The 24,848-nt window shown below is 37.7% G+C and overlaps 1 protein-coding gene across 2 annotated transcripts in view; it reads left to right on the forward strand.

The window, feature by feature from the left end:
* Nucleotides 1-672: 672 nt before the first annotated feature.
* Rragb (Ras related GTP binding B) overlaps nucleotides 673-24,848 on the forward strand; it is a 32,547-nt gene continuing 8,371 nt past the window's right edge. The window contains exons 1-9 of one of the 2 annotated variants that reach the window (XM_075958956.1): nucleotides 673-1,301; nucleotides 2,091-2,124; nucleotides 5,818-5,917; nucleotides 10,280-10,363; nucleotides 12,195-12,261; nucleotides 14,177-14,399; nucleotides 19,883-19,978; nucleotides 22,273-22,395; nucleotides 24,740-24,831. In XM_075958956.1, coding sequence (XP_075815071.1) covers nucleotides 1,210-1,301; nucleotides 2,091-2,124; nucleotides 5,818-5,917; nucleotides 10,280-10,363; nucleotides 12,195-12,261; nucleotides 14,177-14,399; nucleotides 19,883-19,978; nucleotides 22,273-22,395; nucleotides 24,740-24,831 — 911 coding nt within the window. In that variant the 5' untranslated portion in view covers nucleotides 673-1,209. The remainder of the gene's footprint in view (nucleotides 1,302-2,090; nucleotides 2,125-5,817; nucleotides 5,918-10,279; nucleotides 10,364-12,194; nucleotides 12,262-14,176; nucleotides 14,400-19,882; nucleotides 19,979-22,272; nucleotides 22,396-24,739; nucleotides 24,832-24,848) is intronic. The other variant, XM_075958957.1, reaches the window with a different exon arrangement.

Consider the following 24,848-nt stretch of genomic DNA (forward strand, 5'->3'; position numbering starts at 1 on the left):
TTCAGGAACATCCTGGGAAAGATGAGGAATATTTTTTCTTTAGATTATGAATAGAATTTAGCTATGAAGCATGGTCCCTTATCGGTTTTGTGCTTTCCTAACTTCTTATGAGAGGACATTCTCTTATGAGAATTTATTTTCCACACTAAATTCTGTATGAACAAATATTACATGTTAATCAGACAATTTAAAAACACATTTACAACTTTTTAAAGCTAAGTGGTGAATATGCTACACCCTGTGTGTGTTTTTGGTCCTGGCAATAACAATTTATTGAGAATTTTCTATGTGAACGACAGTTTAAAGCACTTTAGATGTACTAATTTTTTTAAATGATTAGAACTGCCATAAGGGCTAACGGAAGGAAAAGTTACCACAATAGCCTTTTCTGCACACATTCCTAAACCTGAGCAGCCCTGAAAACAGGTACCTTGCTGGTACTGAAATTGCAACCTTCTCCTTTAACTCTGAGCAGCGGGTGGGCGGGGCCACGTCCGCCAGTTTCCCAGCGCCTGCAGGCTGCCTTTAGGGCCTGGGGCGCGGAAATGCGAGCCCGGGCCACGTGACGGCGGGCGGCGGCACTCTGGCTTCCCTAGAGCCGTCTCTATGGTATTCTCCCCAGCGCCCCCAGCCCCCCAGGATAGCGGCACGTGACCGGCCCGGGACTACGGCAGGTTCCCACGTGATCCTGGCCTGCAGTAGCGTGGCTGCGGTGAGGCTTCTGCGCTCCTGAAGGGCGGGCGCAGAAGTCAAGGCGGCCTCAGGCGGATTCTCACTGGTGGCGAGCTTGGGAAGAGCCCCCAGGCGGTGACCGCTTTGCTTCTGCAGCTCCGGTCAGCTCGTTCCGTTAGCTCAGCCTTTGCGGGCTGCGCTGAGGCGGACCAAGTTCTCTTTGGGTCTGGAGCCCTTGGGGAGTGAGGCCCCAACTCGGGACCAACTCCTCAGCCACCTTGCCTTCCCTCCCCTCCATCTCTTCTTTGCACGCCACGAGTCGCTGGTCCCTTTGGGCTGGCCTGCTCGGCCGTGCCGGAGACTAAGTTCGGGGCGGTAAGGGTAACTGTGGGAAACGCGGCCCCCCAGTGGACAAAGGCGGAGGCAGGGCTAGAGCAGGCCCAGGGCCGCGGGCAGTGAGCAGAGGCAGTTGAGGAGGTGAGCCGGAAGACAAGAGTACTGCGCATTTAGAAGGCACTGTGAAGGACTTGTTGCGCGATGGAAGAATCTGACTCCGAGAAAAAGACGGAGAAAGAGAATCTGGGCCCAAGAGTGGAGCCTCCACTCGGGGAACCGGAAGAATCGCTTGGGTGGGTGAAGGGTATATTATGTTGTACCTAGGAGGGAGGGTGTGCTAATTGGAAAGAGTATTGCGAACGGCAACAACCCCTAAGCTCCAGGGATAAATTGCTGTGATTTACCCGCATGGTTGATTGATATCATGCCCTTGATGATAGAGAAAAACGGAGACCAGAAACAGCCCTTTGCCTGAAGCTGAGATTCCTGGTTTCTGCGTAGTGCTCTAATTGAGGCAGTTCTGAGTTGTTTTGCGTTTTCTACAAAGGTGATTTGGTGATAGATATCACCTCGTTAGTGATAAAAAGGGGGAGAGGACATTTACTGACCAATGACGTATAGTTTGATATGCCTGTTTGCGAGCTGCGTTATGTGTACTTGGTGCCTTTAATGAATGAAATGCAGCTTGGAAGGACGATCGAAGGTCCAAAGATGCTTCCAGTTTTGAAAATGAGCTAAATTAAAAACATAGTATTCAAATTAAAAATATTGTTTGACTTATAGAAGTGCACAGCGTATTGTGTTAGTTTTATGACAAATACCAGATCTTGAATTTAAATTGTTTTTATTTCTAAATATGTCTTCCCAGGAAGCATCTCCTGAGCTAACGAAGGAAGCAGGGAACATAGACCCAGTTTTATAATTTAGAAAAATGAAGACTAATGAAACGAGGTCTCCTGCGTACTTAGCTGTTTTAAACAGTATTCTTCTGCTTCTCTCCGTTTACTTGCCTTTTTTAAAAAAAAACAAATTTCTAAGGCAATTAGATCATGGAAACACTGTCTTTTGGTTTATATCTACAGGTGGGCAATGCCAAACGCAGCCATGAAGAAAAAGGTAAGATGTGTTAGGTACATTAGAAACATGAAGAAAAAGGTAAGAAGTCACAATCCAGGAAATCTGTCTTTTCCTGAACTATGGCAATAACTTATATGGTCTTTTGGACTCTCATCCCTTTATTTACTGCCATATTCCCTTTGTCTAAAATTATGGAGTCATGGAGTCAAGCCATATACAACTATTACACAGCCCTCTGCGTGCACATTAATTCTTTAACACAAATCAAATGTTCCATCTGTTTTGCTAGCTGGAATTGAATGTTCTTTGCTTTGCACTTTTATTGGGACTTAGTTATTATCCCTAAGACTGTAGCTCTGAAGCAAATTTCTTGACCTTTGTGAGATTTCGTGCCATCTGTGAAGGGGTCATAACCCTCCCAAGACTATTAGGAACTTTACATGAGTAAACTCCCTGTAGAGCTCAAATATAATTATCCTTGCCTTTTCATGAAAAGGCCTAATACTTTTAGCCTGACTTCATCTAAAATTTAATTCTGTGCCTTAAGTTTGCTAGGAAGATGTTTTTGATGAAATGTCTGAAGTTGCTATCAACAAGCATGCCTAAAAATGCCAGAAATCTCTACATGATTAGGAGCAAAAATTAGAAACAATTGAAAATCTCAAAAATGATTAGGAGCAAAAATTAGAAACAATTGAAAATCTCAAAAAACTGCGAAAAGAGAAAAAGGGTAAAACTTTATTTGATTTAAACATTCTACAGTGTACATGCATTAAAGAATCAGTTTGTACCCTCAGAAATATATAGTTATTGTTTTCAATTACATTTTTTTGCAAAGGACGGGAAAACTTCCATATTAATTTTAGACTGGCTAAGCAGTTACATTTTCTTAGGGAGGTAAAGCTTTAAATTGTTGGATTGAATAAATCCATTTTCATTAATGTTCCTTGAAATCAGACATTTCAATAAAATATATTGGGACTGAAGGTAGAGACTAGGTATCCCTTTCATTTGAAAATGAGACAGTTATGAGAATTGTATTTCATCATTTTTGTGTTTAGAAGGACTCTTTGAAAGTCTTTTTTAAATTTTTTATTTATTCTGCACACCAACCACAGTTTCTCCTCCCTCCCCTCCTCCTCTCCCCCTCCCCCACTCTCCATTCACTCCACGGAAAGAGTAAGGCCTCCTGTGGTGAGTCAACAAAGCCTGGCACACCAAGGACCAGGCCCCTCCCCCCTGAATCAAGACAGCATGGTAACCCACCAAAAAGTCAGTTCATGTTCCAGGGATAAATCCTGGTCCCACTGCCACGGGCCCCACAGAAAAACCAAGCCACACAACAGTTACCCACATTCAGAGGGCCTAGTTTGGTCCCATACATGCTTCCCAGCTTTCTATCCGGAGTGTCAGCAGTCTCTGTGGGCTTCCCCATCGTGATCTCGACCCCCTGCTCCCTGCTCATTTAACCCTCCTCCCTTTCTTCCACTGGACTCCGGGGAGCTCAGCCCAGTGCTTGGCTGTGGATCTCTTCTGCTTCCAACAGGTACTAGATGAAGGTTCTATGATGACAATTAGGGTAGTCCTCAGTCTGATCACAGGGGAAAGCCAGTTTAGGTACCCACTCCACTATTGCTAGGAGTTTTAACTGGGATCATCCTTGTGGTTTCCTGGCAGTTTCCCTAGCCCCAGGGTTCTCTCTAACCCCATAATTGCTCCCTCTATCAAAATATTGCTCTCATTGCTCTCCCTCTCCATCCCTCCCCCAACTGGACCATCCTGGTCCCTGATGTTCTCATCTCCCTACAGTTCCCCTCTACCCACCCCCACCCCAGTTTACTCAGGAGATCTTATCTGTTTGAAAGTCATTTAGTGAAAGAATATGTGGCATTATTCACAGGTTAAATCCTAACACAAGAAAGATGTGTATCAGGTCTTGCTTTCAGACAGTTGTCATTGCATTTTAGTTTTAATGGCTTGTTCATTTTTTGATGAAAATACTTCAAGCTTTTGTTACATATTAGGCACTGGAGATAAAAAAAAAAAAGGGCACAAAGGATACAAAGAGACTCCCTCTGTCCTTCAACAGTTTGAAGTCCTGATAAGAGTTTCCCAAACAAGGGACTGCAGAGCTTTATGATCTGCAATGATATAGTAAGACCACTAGAGGGCAGGCAAGATACCTAAGTCAGCCTAAGGCAGTGGTTCTCAACCTTCCTAATGCCTTGACCCTTTGATACAGTTCCTCATGTTGTAGTGACCCCCAAAACCTAAAATTATTTTTGTTGCTACTTCAAAATTGTAATTTTGCTACTGTTATGAATCATTATGTAAATAACTGTGTTTTTCAATGGTCTTAGGCAACCTCTGTGAAAGGGTCATTCAAACACCCTGTGGGGGTCATACCCCACAGGTTGAGAACCACTGGCCTAAGGCATTTGGGTCAGAGAAACTATGGGGAGGATACTGGGGATTGAACCCAGGGTTTCACTTGTAGGAGGTAAATACCCTAGTACTGAGGCACATCCCCAGCTCCAGAGAAAATTCCTGAGATGATTGTTAAAGCAAGTGTTGAAGGATAAGTGGGACTTAGTTGAAAGAAGACTAAAGGATGGTAGAGAATACAGAGTGATTACAGACATAGTCAGGACTCCCTAGAGGGCTGGAAACAAAGAGACTATATGCCATTCAGTTAAATGTGACTGGATACTAACAGTTCTGGGCTAGGAGAATCAGGAGTTGAAGACAGAAGTAGATAAGCTAAACCAATAATGACCTTGTGTGTAATTTTAAGTGCCCAATTTTGTAGGACATAGGAAAGTTAAAAAGAAAAGATAAAAAACTGATGAAAGAAAGATGTGAAAGGGATGAGATCATGGGCTGGAGTGAAAAGAACTGATCTTGAACAGAGAAGTAGGAGGAGCTTCTCAGTTACTCTGAAAGCTGCTAGTTGGGTCAATGTATGTACAATCTTGAATTATCGGAGAATAGGGTTAGTTTCTGATTAAGATGATAGTTTTTTTTTTAAATTATCTTAATTATTTGCTCTTTCAAGATTTATTTTTATGTGCATTATTTATTTTTCTATTGTCTGTGGGAGGGTGTCAGATCCCCTGGAACTGTAGTAACAGTTGTTAGCTGCCATGTAGGTCCTGGGAATTGAATCTGGGTCCTGTGGAAGAGCACTCAGTGCTCTTAACTGCTGAAACATCTCTCCAGCAAGATGGCATTTTTCTAACATTGTTCTAAATAAATATTATGTCTAATAACAAGGAACTGCAGAGATGGCTTAGTGGTTAAGAGCATATACTGCTCTTCCTGAGGACCTACCTGAGTTTGATTCCCAGCAACCCCATCAGGTGAACTTAAAACTGCCTGTCATTGCAGCTCCTAGGGGACCTCACATCTCTGATATCTGCAGGTACTTGCATTCATTCATGTGCACATACCTCCCACACACATATGCAAAATTAGAATAATAGAAATAAATCTTTAAAAAATATTATGCAGAATAACAAACTCACTGCCATTGTCTTGTTAAAATGATGTGCACCTGGTAGCAGGTAAGTGCTTGGCATTTGGAATGTTATTTGGGGAAGAGTTGAACTAATTACAGGTGTCCATACTGGTCATTGGTACTTACACTTCAGTAAAATGCCAGCTACAGAGGACAAATGCTTCCCTTTACACTAGATTTGCTCTAGATTACTAACATTTTTCCTTTGTCTTTAGGTGCTGTTAATGGGTAAAAGTGGATCTGGTAAGACCAGCATGAGGTCTATTATCTTTGCCAATTATATTGCCAGAGACACACGTCGCCTTGGTGCAACAAGTAAGATGTTTCATCTTATTGTAAAGCAAGGTGACCTTGGCTATTAATAATCTGCATAACACACTTGATTGCAGCAGCTTCGGAATGCACAGGTTGATGAATTTGCTTTGGAGCATGCTTTCCCTTTTGCATTTCTCCTCAGAATGCGTGGCCTAATTCTGGTTATTATTTCTCACTATCCTTGGGAGCTGCTCTCTTTTCTAGGTTGCTTGCAAAATGGGATGTTCTTAGCTAACTTTTTGTGTATCCTGCTGTTTCTTAGGCAAGAATAGGGACCCTTTGCCTGCTTATTTTGTGGGGAGAATGTTTGTTTGTAACTTTTTATACCAAGAGAAACATTATAGGCATTAGCTAGCATACAGTAAAACTGAAGATGTTTTTAATGCAGGAGTTTGTCCTTGTCCTTATTAAATAAAAAACTTGGGAATGGTAAGGAGTTCTACACTCTGCCATTTCTCTTTCTTTACACACCTATAGCTTCTCTTTGAAACATCTACTCTGAGTTGGGAAATAACTTAATAGCACTTTGTGACTAGACTATTAGTATAGACTTCTAGGCTAGCAGAACAATGAATCAAGAATCCTGTGAGTACCTTATACTGAATCAGATTGCTATTTCATTCTGAAGCATCTAAACATTTCTGAAGTCTGCTTTGTTCTTGGCTTCTGACTGAGGAAGGCATCACTCTGCCTAGACTTCAGAGATTTCAGTCTGGGTTTCTAGCATCTTTAGTATGTTTAGTGACAAGTTAGCATTGTTCTATAAGGTGTCCCAATCTGATTTTAAGAATAACAAACATCTTTTAAGCACATTATGCTCCAGACTCTGAGATATAAAGAAAAAGGAACTTTATTTCTGTTTGAGGTTGGTGTATAGTGTAGACTTCTATAATTTGAGCAGAAACTTGGTGATTAGAAAGCTGTTTCCGCTGGGCGGTGGTGGTGCAACACATTTAATCCCAGCACTAGGGAGGCAGAGGCAGGCAGATCTCTGTCAATTCGAAGCCAGCCTGGTTTACAGAGCTGGTTCCAGCACAGGCACCAAAGCTAAAGAGAAACCATGTCATAAAAAATGAAAAAAGAAAGGAAGGAAGGAAGGAAGGAAGGAAGGAAGGAAGGAAGGAAGGAAGGAAGGAAGGAAGGAAGGAAAGAAAGCTATTTCCTAGATAGAGTTCCAAGTCTACTTTTTTTTTCTATTCTGTTCTCTACACGTATTTGAGAACACACAATATCTCAATTTATCTTATTCATTCCCTGCCTCCGAAATTTTGTTATCCTTACTTTAAAACATCTCTGGTTCCTCATTTGACATAATTTTGAATGTTTTTAAGGACTTGTTCAAACTTGTCACTATTTTTCTTATATGACATGAATGCAAATGTGGTTTTATCAGAGCAAGGCAGGCCTACTACATCTCTTATTTGGGGCATTCCTTTGCTGTCAGTATGGTGAAACTCTACCTTCTTATTTTGAAGCACCCTTCATTTTACGGAATTGTAATAAAAGCCCCAATTCGTATTTGCATATATCTTATTCAAGTGTACACATCATTTGGTTTTTGCACAGTTCATCATTTGAACTTAGTAGTGAATCCTTATATTAAATGGCTCATGTTTAATTTAGAATCCAAGCCATTGGGTTAGTTTTCTTATGCATAATAATAAGGACTTCATATTTTCATTGTAACTACTTATTCTCTCACTTGATGTGGTTCTTATCCTTCATAGTTATATACAGTTTTATTGATAAGTATCTCAGTTACTGTAAAAGTGATGGTCCAGATAGTTTCCTATGGCTTGTAACACTTGTAGAGCTGATTTCTAGCCTTTAAAAAGTGTACTCGTCCAAATGCTTTTCTGTGTCTTGCTTTGATACATTCAAACTTTCTCTTCCAGATTAAATAGATAGGCCTCCTATCTGTGTGTTTTTAGTAGAGTAGAGATGCTTATTGAAGTACTATGACTTTTGTTCTTGCTCTCATTTACTTTAGTTTTCATATTACCTTTATTCTAACAGGTAATGAAAGTATAACTTAAAAATTAATCACGTTCTGCTAGTGTCAGACTTGGGATATTAGTCTCTGCTCTTCTCTTTATTATGACACAGCCTGTTTATATTTCCACTACTCAATTCCTAGAAGACCTTTTCTTCTTATTTTAAATCCTACACATTTTGTTGAAACATCTTTTCTTAGTACCACTGATTTCCGTTTCTAACTGATCAACAGTTGGTTTATGACCCTGAATCCAACGTATAGTTTCATAGCAAGATTTTCACAACTATTGAAACTGCTGAAAATAATGTTGATATAATTCAGCAGCATTATAAGCATAATGTTGCAAATTATATAATCCTGTTCATTAGAATAGGCTATTTATTCAACAAGTATATACCTAGCAGTGTCTCTTGCCAGACTGTCAGTAGGATGGGGCACTTGCACCTAAGAATATGTAAAGTAGTATATTGGTTGGTTAATATTTCCTGAATTTCCTTAAAGAGAGTATAAATATAATGAAAAATATTGGTATTAATGTTTTAGCATATCATCAAAAACTGGTTTGTCACTAATGAAGACAGATCTGTGTTTGTTGCTAAATGTATAGACGAGTTCGGATTATATAGTGCATTGCTTTTTATTTGTTAATTCTTTTTGATGCAGCTACTGATTTTCTATAAAGGTAGTAAAAAGAGTACTACTTTTACAATGTTGTTTGACTTAAATGTGTTAGTGTTTTCCTGGTTTTTCATTCCTAAAATATGTTGTTTTATTTTGTTAAATTTAAAGCCTCCTGCATTTTGAAATTTGAAATAAAGAAGAAACCATGATGTAATTAATTCATTAGGCAAATGTTAAAATTATTTGTTGGGATGGTAAATTTGCCACTAAAATGATTATGAAGTATTTTAATATCAAACACTGTTGACGGCTCCAAGATTTTCTAAATTCTCAAAATTCTTTTCTCTTGGCTTTTTATTTAATGCTTTATTGCCCTGATTTTCTTCCTTTATCTTTAACCAACCTTCCCTGCTTTTTAAAAATGATAATCTTTATCATAATGTTTTCTTCTTTCTGCCCCGTAAGTGTAAGTGATTCCCCAACGCTCCGTTCTTTATTCTTTTCAGTTGCTCTTATGTTAACAGAGCAAGAAGGTTATAAAGAACCATAGGGACACACAGTAATATAACATTTAACCCGGAAGCAGGAAATGGGATTTATATGTAAAATGTCGTATAAGCCAAGCTTGACATATAAGATAGTCAACCTATGAGAGAATTTTAAACAATAAAAAGTAACATGATCAGAGCTACAGTTTTAATTCAAAATACTTGTGAAAGCTTCAAGTGTTATTTAAATATAAAAAGTCTACTTTGTTCTTTATTGTCAAGCCACTTTCCTAGAGACAACCACCATTAGTGCTTCTCAGATTACCATTCTGACCCTCTGCTCAGTGCATATAATTATGCATGCACAGACATGGTCTTTTTAAAGAATGGTATAAAACTCAGCAATTTGGAGGAATTACTATATGTGTAATGTGGATGGAAGTTTAGAGTGATGGAAGAGTAGAAAAAGGTACCATCTGTAAGCCAGAGTGCTAGTTTTCACTGAACTGGTGGCTGGATCTCAGAATTTTCAAGATTTTGGAACCGTGAGAAGTAATTTCTATAATTTTAAAAAACTTTGAGAGATGGCAGGGGCTTGATTTGGACTAGGGTAGTGGTAGTAGATATGGTACAAAGCTAGAATGTTGGGGGATATGCTTGGTGACAGAGTCAACAGAACTTTCTGGGGAACTTGAAGAGAATTATAAGGGAAAAGAAGACTCGAAGGATGAGAGGTTTTAGACTAGGCGACTAGTTACATTCACCAAGGTGGAGCCAACTGAAAGGAGAGCTGAATTACATTTAATAGATTCCATTTGGAATGCTTATAGTACAGACAGTACACATTGAGAAATCAGTACTGGTGTTACCTAGTTAGTGTCCAGATGATAAAGTAATATTATATGACAGTTGTCTTGGGGAAAAATGTTTTGATGAGAAGGTGGCCACTGTTAGAGTCCCAAAGAACCCTAACATTTAAGGGACAGAAAGAAGAATAAGAGTCCATGAGGGAGGATCTTCCAGAGAGTTTGTAGATGTGATGCCAGAGACCAAGAGAAGAGAATTATTTTTGAGGAGAAGTGAGTAGTCAACAGTGTCATGCTGCAGAAAGTAAGGACTAAAACGTCCACTCTGTGCTATGGGAGTAGAAACCTGATTTCTATCCCATATGCCCCATATTAAGTCACTGAATCCTGTCACTGCTTTTGTTATTGTCTTTCCCTTTCTCAGTAGCACTTCTTTCCATTTTTTTTTTAGTACTAGACCGTATACATAGTCTTCAAATTAATAGCAGTTTGAGCACCTACTCTCTCGTAGACTCTGTTGGAAATACAAAGACATGTAAGATATGATTTCTTTTTCAAGGAGGGGGAAGTAAAGGGTAAAGGGGAAGTAGTTTGTGCATCTACTATGTGCCAGGCACTTTTATGTATACAGCTCTTTGAATCCTCATAGCAATCCTGGGAGGTCAGTACTATGTTCCTTCCTTCCTTTTCCCAGAAGTGGAAGCTAATTCTAAAAGCTTTCATGACTTGCACAAAGTCATACAGAGGTAGCACTGTCATATAAACTAAAGTCTGTTTGACTTTACAATCTGTATGATGTACATTATCATGAATGGTTTTTGTCTATATATTATGAAATTGTATAAAAGTAGATAGCAGTTGGTTTAGGTAACAGCTTGGGGATAGACACAGGAAATATTTCAATGTGACTGAGTTGACTAGCACATAAATTATATAGAACAAAATTGTTAGACTGTGAAAAATATTCATGGTAAAATCTTAAATTATTCCTTCTTGAGGTTTTTAGTGCCTGGCAGAGAGTAGTTGCTTAATCAATGTTTGAATGAGTTCAGCTTATGTAAGTGGGATTTTTGTCAGGCAAGGAGAACTTTTGGAGGAGGTGGGAATTAGTTTGGATTTTAGAATTACCTTTGAAAGGAAGAAGGGATGGCACTTTGTAGCAAAAGATGGAAAAGGTAATGGGTTGTAGGAGGGAACCATTAAGCAGAGGTCGCAAACAGCCTATGTGCTGGAGAAGGCCGATGGTTGTGCTTTCTTTGACTTTGTGCATTGTTTTAGAACAATTTGAACTTATAATATCCTGTAAAAGTTTTCATAAAAATCTAGAATTCAAGCTACTACTTAAAATGTTGAAGATCTAGGAAACCTGAGCCAGTAGTAATTTTGCATGGCAAATGAACAAGATTTGAGTAACTATCAACCTCTGTGAGCCCATGGTAGATGTTTACCATTACATTTAGCTAGCTTAAATGGTATAGGTTTGCTCACATGGCCTGATTTAGCAAGTTTGCGACCCCTGAATGTGAAATATGTTGGGGGGTTGGGAGGTAGTAGGGTTGGGAGGACTATGAATAAAACATAATAGGTTGAAGTGAAAGGATTTATTAATGGGAATTTCTGGGGATTATAAAGGTAGATTGGAAGCCAAAGTGAAGGACCTTGAGTGAAGGACCATTAAATATGTAGGGGCCATTTAAAGTGTTTTGAATGGGAAGTGATATGTTCAAAGTATTGTTAAGAAGATGAACCTTGCAGTAGCCTAATGGATGATGTAAGTAAGGCTTTCTTGTAGTGTAGGCATGAGGTAGTAAGGGCCCTCCTTGATGTTGAGTGATAGAGTATGAAATAAAGAATGAAATTAAGAGATACTAAAAATGATTCAAAGAGAATTGAGCATGGTCAGGTGAGTCAAAATTAGGAAAATCAATAAAGTCATTAACTGCTGAGGAAATCAGTACAGAAGTTAGTTTTGTTATGTTTTATGTTTGTTTTCTGTCTTTAATTTTTTTGAGGAAAGTTGGAGAAAGAAGGTGGGGTTGGGAAGATCTGTTAAATGGTGTATGTCACTGTCTTGCGTGTTAAAACTTAACATTAATATTATAATTGGGGAATGTTTCTGCTTTGGGTACTAAACTACTGAAATTTAAAAATTACTGACACAAGGCAATCCTTTAGCTTAGGGTAGTGTAGGTGCCTACCTTGCCACTAAACCACATGACTAAGCTGAAAATCGCCTTCTTGTTATGGCTTTGAGCATTTCACTCCACTTTGGTCCTTCTAAACACCATGGGTTAATGGTTTTTATTTTCTTTCTGATCCTAATGGTCTTTACTGCAAATACTAGATTTGTAACATTTATCTTCCAGTTGATGTAGAGCATTCTCATGTTCGATTTCTGGGAAACCTGGTTTTGAACCTGTGGGATTGTGGTGGGTAAGTACTATGTGCCTACTTGTTTGTGAAGCTGATAGCAATAATGATGTCATCAAGTATAATCAACTACACCTAGAATAACTATTATATTCATAGATCCACTGCCTAAAAATATTTCAGAATTGTCAGTTGATTAATAAAGATGTGTTTTGTACAACTTTGAAAATGCCCTCTACATAAGAGATATTTAAGTAGCTCCAATCTAAGCTCCATCTAAGTATATATAATATGGGATAGATCAGCCCTCTTTTGCAGTGGCGTAAATTAAATCTGCCTCAGGTTGATTGACACTAGTATTGAGTTGAGTTCTTAGCTATTTTTATTATACTAGACTGTTTATAGTCATTTTGGTAATTACTTCTAGGCAGTCTTATCACTTGTAGATTGCATTCTGAGCATATTATATCTGACCAAGTTACCTATTATTGGGAGAGTAAGAGAGCACTTCCTTTCATAATCAATGCAATCATTAAAAATCCCCACACAAATGTACACTTACTATGCCTGTGTGCTGAGTTCATATACATCACTGTGCTGAAGCAGCGGTAGTGAATGCATAGTGATTAAGAGCATAGGTTCTTTGTCTGGCATATGTTCAAAGTCTCTGTGCTGTAGCTTCACCTGTACAATAGAGCAAAATAACCAACTTGTTGGTTTATTATGATGATTAAGCAGGTTGAAATATATACAATATATACTGTAGTGTCTTACAAAATAGATATTATTGTCCGGTGGTTATTTCCTAGCTCTAAACATACAAAAGATGCTCAGTTAGTATTTTGACAGAATAATGACCTAAATACTCTTAAGAAAGTAACTCTTTTCTTGCTAGCACCTGGATTAATATCCTAGGATATAAATCTTCCCTCATTTTGATTGCTTCTAATTCTCTATGTCAACAGATATATCCAAGTTCCTTGCTTTTAGGTACTAAAATATGAAATTCAGTTTTGTATTTCAAGTATCTGTTGTAACTTAGAGAATTTATGATTCTTCCAAGGTTGCACAGCTGTAATTAGCAAGGTGCAGGATTAGGATTAGAAATTTGTAAGCACCACCCCATATACACTGCTAAACGATACTACTGTTTTGTTGATGTTCTGCTATTGAGATTGTTTTTGGAAAGTAGCACCCAACCTAGGAGCAGAGAGTAACATTCTGCTGAGAAGTCATCATTGGAGTCATTTTCATATAGTTTAGAATATTTGACTGAAGTTATTCAGCAAATGTTCATTAAGCATTTACCACCCTTTAAAATCTGTGAGACAGTGGGAGATAATATTAGGGATGATCCTTGGCTGGTTGTATAGAGAACTGAACACTATTAATTAAAAACTCATCCAAATAAGTGTAGTATTGCACTTGTGCTAAGTGTTGTAAATGACAGGGATGTGTTGGTAAAGAGCCTACAGTAAGTGAGCTGGCTCAAGATAGGGATGGTTTCTATGAGGACGTGTGGATTGGACTGAAATCTAAAGGAAAAGGTGGGATTAATTAGATGAAGAATTGAAAGAGTGATCAATATGTGTAAAAGACTCATGAGTTAAACCATCAGCCACTCAATGAACAGAAAGGTGTTTAGATTGAAAGGAGAGAGGCCAGGCATGGTGGCATGGTAAGTATACAAAGGTAGACTGATCTTTATGAGTTTGAGGCCAGCTTGGTCTACACAGTGAGACCCTGTCTCAAATACAACAGCAACAACAAAACAAAACATAAGAAGAAAGGCAAATAATTTTACAGGCTTGCAAGTTATGACTGAAATAGAGTAAGGTAGAGCTCAATATGTTTGACTGTTCTTTGCTCTTTGAATTGAAGTTTAAGATTATCTTTCTCTTGATGGAGCTAAGAAAATTTCAAGCAGTAGTGATTAAACAGAGGACTTGTTTACGATCTAGATTTTCTTTCCTAACAGACAAGACACCTTCATGGAAAATTATTTCACTAGCCAGCGTGACAACATCTTTCGAAATGTGGAGGTTCTAATATATGTCTTTGATGTGGAGAGCCGTGAACTTGAAAAGGACATGCACTATTACCAGTCATGCCTTGAGGCCATTCTGCAGAATTCTCCAGAAGCCAAAATCTTTTGCTTGGTACACAAAATGGATCTGGTACAGGAGGATCAACGAGACTTGGTAAGAAACTGAAAAGGTGCTTTGTAGACTTTGTTTATAAAAGTGTAAGTAAATTTGTAGCATTCTGTATTTCAGAATTAAGAAGATACGACCATGCACTTTTACTAAGTAACTGTTATCATTTAAAAAATAGTTTACTACCTCATTGTAGTGTCACAGCTAAAAGACCCACTAGGGGTAAGAATGAGGAGAGGTGGCTCCTGTCACTGGACTGATTTTGGGAACTGCTATGTACCAGTTCAAGTGCCTCCCAGTTTGTCAAGCATTATTTACAGTCCCTCACAATTGTGCTGGCATGAATGAATTTGTATACACGAGTATAACTCAGACATGACCAAGAATGTTAGAGTAGGAAATACCAACCTTCACCTCAACAAAAACACATAAAACTAGTGACTTGTAATTCAGAGAACTCAGCGACTCAGTACAGAAGAGGTGTAGTAAAATAGGCAAATTCTTAGGTAAGAATCTATGAGGTCTGGTGCTAGAAATCAGGAACTAACCTTGAGCCCTCTGCAGAGGCAGTAAAAGTTCTTCACTGCTGAACCATCTCTCCAACTCCTTATCCTGTTATTTTAAAAATAATTTTAAGAGCCGAGGGTGTTACTTAGTGGTAGAGTGCTGCCTAGCCCATTTGATGCCTTGAGTTAAATCCCCAGTACACCGCAATTTAAAAAAAAATACTTTTTAGCCAAAATTGCAATTTAAAAGCTAGAGCATTCCAACAAATGAGCTCCTTGTTGATGTTTCAATCACTTGTAATTTCTCTTACAGTTTTTTAATTAGTCATATAAATACTTTCCAATATATATTAATGGTCTTTTAATATATATAGTTAGTATATTTTAAGTTAAAATACCTATATTTCTAAATAAATATTCTGAGAAAGTCATTAATTTCATTGAATATCAATTTTCAATTAATATTGTATTGTTAAACAATATATGTTATAGTTAATATAAAATTAATATTAAATATTAATTATTTTAAACAGAAAAGTTTCAAATAAAAATGACTGTATGTGCTTCTCAAAATAACAATTTCAGCTAAGATAAATATTTCTTTTTCTCTTTTTTTTTCTTGGTTTTTCGAAACAGGTTTTCTCCATGTACCTCTGACGCCTATCCTGGATCTTGCTCTGTAGACCAGGTTGGCCTCAAACTCACAGAGATCCTCCTGCCTCTGCCTCCCAAGACCTGGTTTTAAAGGCGTGTGGCACCACTGCCTGGCCCTAAGATGAATATTTCTATGCATGTTTATGTATGTTTGAGTTTTCCAGAGAAACAGACCCAATCAGATGTGTTTGTTCATAGAAAAACAAAGGTACAAACAAATGGGAGGGTATTTCATTTAAGGAACTAGCTCAGCTGATGCTGGAAGCCTCCTAGAAGGAATCTGGAACCTGGAGAGCAGAAAAGATAAGCTAGAGACCCAAGAATGAGAGTATTATACATAGAGGAGGAAGTAAAATATCCTTATTTTCAGATGATAAATTTCTGTACATAAAGACCCTAAAATCTCCACTAGAAAACTCCCAAGCTATAAGCACATTCAGCAAAGTAGTGGGATACAAAATTAAAACAAATAAGTAGCCTTCTTATACATAAAAGGAAAAGTTAATTCTTATACCAGTAGAAGAGTTGGTATTTACTCATATCTAGTCCAGTAGTTGTAACTTGCAGTCAGAAACTTCTTAAGCATATGATACCCCACCTTCCAAGAGCCATGTCTTCTACAAAAACTGAATAAACCGACTGAATAGAATTGCATCAGCATCTTTTCTTAAGTTGACCCACCCTCCTCTTTCATTTCTGGATTTATAAAGTGGCACAGATCTGGATACCAGTCGAGAAACGATGGTATTTTATGATTTGTGCTAGATTTTTGGTCATTTGACCTAAATTATTTCATTTATGTAGATCAAATAAGAATGTAGTAGATATAGCTTCTAGATCATTTATAGGAGCACCATGATCAGCTAGCCAAAGCTATAGGTTTCTGTGAGTTTGACCCTTCTCTTCAATAAAATAAGGGCACTCTCCTTGTTTTTTGGGGAGGGGGGAGTTCAAGACAGGGTTTTTATGTGTAACAGCCCTAGCTGTTCTGGAACTTACTTTGTAGACCAGGCTGTCCTCTAACTCACAGAGATCTGCCTGTCTGTACCTCCCGAGTGCAAGGATTAAAGGTGTGTGCCATCACTGCCCGGCTCTCCTTGTATTTGATGATGAAATATTTCCACATTGTTCTCATTACTATAGCACCCACTTTCCCTTTGTATTTAGGTTTCCCAGTTAAATGGTAGCAATTACCACTGTAAATTTTGGCCTACAGAGAAACGTGATCAGAGAGCAGGGAATGGAAGTTGGGGTTTCTACAAATTTGTTTCTCATCAACATTGTGTTCTGGAACTTCCCACTGTTGATGAATAGGTTATAAATGACAAACCTTGAGGACTGTGAACTCCATATGTCATTAGATGCCTTCCTGGGTAGTAGAACAGTGCGGATCTGACATTTTAGCTTCAGTTAGTATAGGTTGTGTTTTGATTCATTTCTCAGGCAGTTACAAGAACACTTTCTTTACCCATTACCTACAAATCCTCTGCTTATTGGACCTGTATCAGTAAATTTGGCCTGAGTGAATGTTATGTCCCTTCCACTATATTCTACACCTTTAATATCTGTTCTCATAGTTATCTTTGTTTTTTATCTGTATTTATTAGAAATATCATGTGCTTCTTTTAGAGGCTAGACTAATCTTCATGGTTCATGCTTTGTATCCCACCTTCAGGATACTTCTGACATTTGAATGTATATAGACATAGAAGCAAAGGGGTTTGCTAGGAATGAATCAGAACTCTCTTGTAGTTACTTCTGAGGAGTCCATTTCAGTTTCTTCAGGAAAAGTTGGATTATTCTTAGATAAGAATGTAGTGGCTGTCCAATCTTCAGTCCACAGGCCCATCACAGTATCCAGCAGACTTTTCCAAGAAGCAGGAAATTTCAAAGACAGCAGTCACTTTCTTCTGTGTCCTGCAGAATGTTGTCTCTTACAAGTTCTTGATTAGTATGATTCAGTATATGAATTTCTTATCACCCACAGACTCCCTTGAGTATTCTCATTTCTCCTTGAAATGACATCTTTAATTCTAACCTGATTAGAGAATTAATCTCAGTTACAACAAAATCAATTCAGAAAACTCATTTTTAAGATTCTGCTCTAACTCTTAGAATCTTCCTGACTCCTGAAGTAGATTCCCTGAGCCTTTGGTGTCAGGGGCAGGATTACAGACATCCCATATAGGGCTGAGTGTGCCAAGGTCTCTCAGTCTGGGTACCATGTCCAGTGTGGTTCTCTGTTAATTACCTTCTACATTAAGAAGAAGCTTCTCTGAGAAGGGTTGAGTGATGCACTGATCTATGGGTATAACAGTGTGTTTTGATTTCCAGGATTTATTTTATTTTATTTTGAGAGAGAGAGGACACAAGAGAACACGAAATTGAGTGTATAGGAAAGAGGGGAGGATCTGGGAAAAGAGTTTGGAGGAAAGATTTGATCAGACTATATTATATGAAAAATTTTTTTGAATAATTAAAAAAGGTTTTACTCTAGAACCCACTCTTAGTATTAAAATCTTGTATTAAAGGTTCACCAGAGCAGCAGAATAACAGAATGTGAAATAGGGGAGAGAGGGTAGAAGTTGAGATTGATTTATTGAAAGGAAGTAGTTCAACTGAATGAAGTTTGGAGAGTAGGCCAACATAAAACTTCAGTGTTGTACTTGAAGTAAAAAGGCAGTGTAGACATGTCTAGAGAAGGGTGTTTCACAGGACTGCCTCATAGTCTGGCTCTTACAATATTTCTGCCCCCTGTTCTGCAATGTAGAGTAGATGGATGCAGGAGTTGTGATGTAGAACTATCCATTGGGGCTGGACCCCACAAGATTTGTTGGGCTCAGCATTGTGTCTAGTTGTTTTCTGTGATGTTCTTCATTTGCTATTAAAAGAGGCTTCTTTGATGAGTGGCGTGGCTACACTTATCTGTGGGTATAAGAAGTAAGATTTAGAATATAATAGGGAATTAATATTTCTAGAAAAGTAATAGATTCTCTTCTAAGATCTATTGCTTCACTAGTCCCTAGAAGTTGACTAGACTTCTAGTACCAGGCATGATTTCCCACTTGTTGGACATTAAGTCATATTAGACAGCGTTTGACTACCTAGTACAAAGTGGTTAGCCCTGAAATAAAATACACACAGACAGCAAAAATGAACTCAGGACAGGCAGTGGTGATGCATACCTTTAATTCCAGCACTTGTGAGGCAGAGGCAGGCATATCTCAATGAGTTTGAGGCCAGCCTGGTTGACAGTACATGTTTCAGGATAGTCAAGACTGTAATATTAGAGAAACCTTATCTCAGAAAACAAAACAAAATGGTCGTATTTATATATCCATGCCTGTGTGTGTATGTGACAATAAATACCAAAGAAAAGACAATCAATTTAAGAAGTAAGGGGGACAAGAAAGGAGTGAAAAGGAGGAGACTTGGGAGCATCTGGAATAAGGAAAGGGAAGAGGAAAGGCAATGTAATTAGATTTTAAATTAAAATGTAATTTAAGGGCTGGAGAGATGGCTCAGCGGTTAAGAGCACTGACTCTTCTTCCAGAAGACCTGGGTTCAGTTTCCAGCACCTATATGGCAGCTCATAAATGCCTATAACTCCAGAATCCAACACCTTCCGAGAGATATATATGCAGGCAAAATACCCATGCACCTAAAATAAAAATAAATAATTACAATGTAATTTAAAAATGAAAGTATGTGTATACACCCATACTAGCAATTCACCCACACAAGGAAACATCTTGAGTATACATGTTTTATATAACTATTTTCTCTGTATATGTGTGGATGTATACATAGAAACAAATCCTAGCTGGCTAGAGCATAGTTGTTTGTATGGGTTATATGTTTGTTGTAAATTAAGTATACTATACATATAAATATATGTATTCGCATATATGTATGTAATTAGAGAATATTTCTATAATGGAGAACTAAAACATTTTAATTTACAAAATTTTAATATAAGTGTTGCCATATTAAAATGACCTAGATTTGGCAGACTTGAGGGTGTGTTTATATGTATGTGTATATATATGTGTGTGTGTGTATGTATGTGTGTAAAACACATATGCTATATGTACATATAATGTATCATACAGAGTTATCTGTATGATAACTTTCATTTTCTAACAGTGCTCTCAATAAATATATAGCAAAACTAGGATAAGTCTGAAGAAATCTAGTAGCCATTAGCACATTTGTACTCTTGTTTGAGAAATAATAATACTGATGGTTCCTATGAAGACAGAGTAAGGGTCCTTGTCAAAATATGGTAAAATAATTACACGTCAGATTTTGTAGTGAAGGAGGAGAGCTGTTACATGCTGATCCATTTACTGGATTTTTTTAATTCAGATTTTTAAAGAAAGAGAAGAAGACTTAAGGCGTTTATCTCGTCCATTAGAATGTTCTTGTTTCCGAACATCTATCTGGGATGAAACTCTGTATAAGGTGTGTATGATTCCTCCATTTCCTACTTTTGGAGCATGAATAAAAGTTAGAAGGATATTAACAAAACTAAAATATTTAAAACTTTCACAGCCATCTAGATTTGTTGTACTAAAAAGAAAATAATCTTTAACAAATTGTTCAAAGAACATCAGAGTTAACATCAAAAAGAATTGTATTTTAATCTTAGGTTGGGTTGACATTGTTACCAAGTTTGCCAGTTTGAATATGATTAATCAGCTACTGTTCTTTGTCATAGCAAAAATGTTGCTTAATATCCTCCATCCAAGCTGGGCCGTGGTGGCGCACGCCTTTAATCCCAGCACTCGGGAGGCAGAGGCAGGCGGATCTCTGTGAGTTCGAGACCAGCCTGGTCTACAAGAGCTAGTTCCAGGACAGGTTCCAAAGCCACAGAGAAACCTTGTCTCGAGAAACCAAAAAAAAAAAAATCCTCCATCCATTTTGACCTGCTGTGGTCTCAGAGATTATTTTGGTATCTAATATGCAGGTATTTCTACATGCTTATGGTATAAACTAATTTGCCTAAATTCAGATAGCAATGGAAGAAAACCATTTAGTGAAGAATGGGAGAAGTGAATTTTAGAATGAGATATGATACATGTAAAGTATATTATAACTTGAGCTTTCAGGCCAAATTGGAGACTAGCATTCATCCTTCCTTGGTAGCATTGCTGGAATGAGTATCATACTGTTTGCAAGTCTAGAGGTTATCTCAGTAGTTCTGTGGATGAAGTTGAAGTTACCTTAGTGGTACATAGTCTCCTGCTTCTTCCAATTGTCTTGCATACACGTGGTTTAAAGATTGATTATTTCTATATCCTCATGTGGTCAGACCTTTCCTTCAGACTGCTTCTGGTGTACATTGACAAGTGTGACGCTGGGTGGCAAAGGATCCTTCTCTGTCACTGGTAGCTAGAGCTTCAGTTTCAACTCGTCTGACAAGTGTCTACAACCAGATACACAGAAACCGTACTTGCCAAGGAGAAAAGCCACTAGACTTTTAAAAATAGCATTTGATTTTTTTAACTAATTCATTCTTCCCCACATCTGATGTTGACCCAGGCTCACTCTAATTACAACATTTTGAGATACCTGTCTAGGAAGTACTGTTCCAGATTAACATGGGCCGAATTTCTCTCAAAGCCTTATTCCCATAGAACAGGTAACCGTCAATAAGGATGGACATGACGCACTGATAAGAACCAGCTGCGGTGTGAAGGATGGCTATACATAACACGACCAAAGACAATTGGCTAATCACAACACTGCTGTGAGTGACAATGTCTCTGCTGTGGTTAGCTTTGGTGCCTTCTCCAAGGTAAATTCAGCAGTGACATTAACACCAACCTGGGAACTTGGAACACTATGCCTAAGTAGTAAAACTAATTGGAACAGAGACATGGCACTACTACTATCTCTTACATCAATGTTGCATAGAACTGACTTAAATTTTTATATTGTTTTATTCAACAAGCATTCATTGTCTATCTATTGGATGCTCTCACATTCACAAATGGCTAAGATAGGTTCCTGACGTCTTAGGAGGAGACAGAAGAACAAAGTACACCTAACCAGAAAAATAGTAAGAGTAATGGAAGTATTCTAACAGAAGTATGAATACAAGCACCTGAAGAGGATTCTCAGAGGGTGAAACTAATCTCGTATGCATGCATTGGTCATACTCCCGGATTAACTCAGTTTCAGGCAGTCACACGATAGACTTTTGAAAATTCAATTGAATCAGTAATTTTTACAGATGTGACCAAACATTTGAAAATTATAATCCCAGTTGTTTCTTGCATCGTGACATGTTATATCTTTGAAGGGAGGGGCTACTTGTCTTTGTGGCTCTGATACCAAATTGGCTCTTGAATGTATGCAGAATATAGCATTATTTCTTTTTTTAAAGCTGTATATAATGTTGGACTTCAATATTTGTTGGATGTCTGGGTTAGAATGGTTTTAGCACAATAGATCATACTTTGCAACTTTTTTCCTAAGGCTGCATGATGGTACTAAATTACCTGTTAACTCATGGAAAGACATTTCTCCAGCATTTTTCAAGTGTTTGAACTCTAAAAATTCAACTCAAGGATACAAATCAAGTATTAGGTTAATTTGTTTGTTTGATTTTTGTTATATTTAACATCTGTATTTGTTTTGGACTCAATTACCGATGTATTTTGCTGTCTGTGTCTTGTAGGGTACTTACTCATTTCAAAGGCCTAGAACTCTCTATCTGTTAGTAATAGTTGATTGTGCTTCTGTCCTGTTAGGCTTGGTCCAGTATTGTTTATCAGCTGATTCCTAATGTTCAGCAACTGGAAATGAACCTGCGAAATTTTGCTGAAATTATTGAGGCTGATGAAGTACTTCTGTTTGAGAGAGCTACCTTTCTGGTAAGGACTTTCTGCTCTACAGATGTATTTCAAGCAGTCTTCTTGCATTCAGAGGACAGGATTTTACTACTTTTAGGAAGAACCACCCCCTTTTATATCAGCATATATGGTCTTATAAAGCTTTATTGTCTGCAAGTGGTGTGGAAAAAGTCCTTTGGTAAGTAACCTTTTAATAATTAGTAAAATTTAGATTTTTGTAGCTATGCCTTATTAGAGATTTAGATTAGTTCTACTAATAACTATTTAACTATGATAAAGGAATCTTATTACCTACTGAGCTTTATTAAGACATACAGTGCATTTTTCTTTTAAGAAAATTCTTTCCCCACCCATTTATCAAAAAGATTGATACAATATGAAAACTTCTAACATGTAAAAGCCTCAGTGACTGAAGAGTTTAGATTGAGAAGTGGAGCAGGTAAGAGGAATATTAATAGTTCCACTTTTCTTATAAATTGAATTTAGCAATGATATCAGGGTATGCTGTACAGGCATGAGTCGGTGATACAAAAATCTATATTATATATATATATATATATTTTAAAAATTTATTTTTATTTGTGGGGGGGCTGCCACTTATGTGTTGGGTGTCCATGAAGTCTGGAAGAAGATACTCAGATTTTTTTTTCTTGGAGCAGGTTTTCACTGTAGCTTTGGAGCCTGTCCTGGAACTAGCCCTTGTTGATCAGGCTGGCCTCGAACTCACAGAGATCCCACCTGCCACTGCCTCCCAGTGCTGGGATTAAAGGTGTGTGCCACCACCACCCGGCTGGTGTTCAGATTTCTTGGAGCTAGAGTTACAGGTAGTTATGAGCTGCCTGGCATGGATGTGGGGAACCAAACTTTTGTCCTTTGGAACACCAAGAAGCATTCCTAATCACTGAGCCATCTTTTCAGCACAGTGAATACATTTGGAAAATAGTAGTGGTCACTGGGCAGTGGTGGCACTCACATTTAGTCCCAGTTCTAAGGAAGCAGAGGTGGTAGATGTCTGAGTTCAAGGGCAGCTTAGTCTACAGAGTGAGTTCCAGGATAGCCAAGACTATGAAGAAACCATGTCTCAAAAAAACCAAGGAAAGTAATTGTAAAAGCTAATTTGACAGACACATCTCCTGAATAATTGGTAATAGACTCATTTAATGTACCTCTCAAAGCAGCTCCCAGTGAATAATTTAGTTTTTGATCTTTACCAGTGCTAGGTGAGTTTAGACAAAATGATTTAGTCATTTTGTGTTTGTTTCTTCTTCTGTAAAACCAGCATATACTGCTTATATCATAGATTTCTTGTGCGCTTTAAAATGGGACAGTGTAATGGTAAGCAGCCAGCACAAACCCTGACATTTAATTGGGAGCAAAAGAGAATATATGCATTTACTTCTTGTATCTTTGGTATAAGAATTATATTTCAAATATTTAACATCATGTCAGAATTTTCATGTCAATGTTCTTTTGGCAAATGAGGTGAAATTTGCAACGTATTTTCAGCTCTTAGGGTACTCGTGGTTTATTAAAATTGGAAAGTATTTTTACCTGGTGTATTTGTTCTGAGTACATTAATTTATGTCAGTACTTGGATATCAGTACTTGGGTTCATCTAGTAAAGGTTTTTAATATGATTCCAACAGCCACTTGCTAAAGACTTCTTCACAATTATGTTAGAGACAGCTAAGAGCAGCTAGATAATTTTATTTTCTCTTTATTTATACCATTTTAAGTCAAAGACCATCTTGTGAAATGTTAATAAGCTAAATTTAGTGATTAAGGTAATTGAGAAAAGCACCGAATGCTCCTTGACTAGGATAAGGTATGCTCTGATAAACTCTTAACTTGAAAACCTACCCAACACTATATCTTAGCAATGCAAATGCTCCAAAAATGATCCCTTGTTTATTCTTATAATCTTGGAATTCACCTTCATAGATGGGACTTATGGCTCGCTAGTGCTGTTCAGTATTATAAAAGAGTATTGTACAATATGTGTACAAATACAGTATATGTACAGTATATTCCAAGCCTGGAAAAATTCAAAATATGATTTCTATGGAATGTGTATTGCTTACCCACCATGATCAGTCAAAAGTCATATCATCATGAGACAAAAATCATTTCTGGAGAATACACAAGTTATCTAATAAACATAACAGAATGATCCTGTTTATGTTATCTAAATGAATATGGAAATTGTTGACAAGGATGTGGGACAGAGAGGGCAAGAAACAGGATGCCAGGTAACAGCTCACTTCTTAAAACCAAGATGACTAAAGTACTAATAGATGTCTATTTTAATTAGTAACAGAGGTGTGGGTATTTGCATGGATTCAAATCATAATCTCTCTCTTCACAGGTCATTTCTCATTATCAGTGTAAAGAACAGCGTGATGCCCACAGATTTGAGAAAATCAGCAACATTATTAAACAGTTCAAGCTGAGCTGTAGGTGAGAGACTTTAAATG

Source organism: Microtus pennsylvanicus, chromosome X (assembly GCF_037038515.1).
Source record: "Microtus pennsylvanicus isolate mMicPen1 chromosome X, mMicPen1.hap1, whole genome shotgun sequence".
Lineage (NCBI taxonomy): Eukaryota > Metazoa > Chordata > Mammalia > Rodentia > Cricetidae > Microtus > Microtus pennsylvanicus.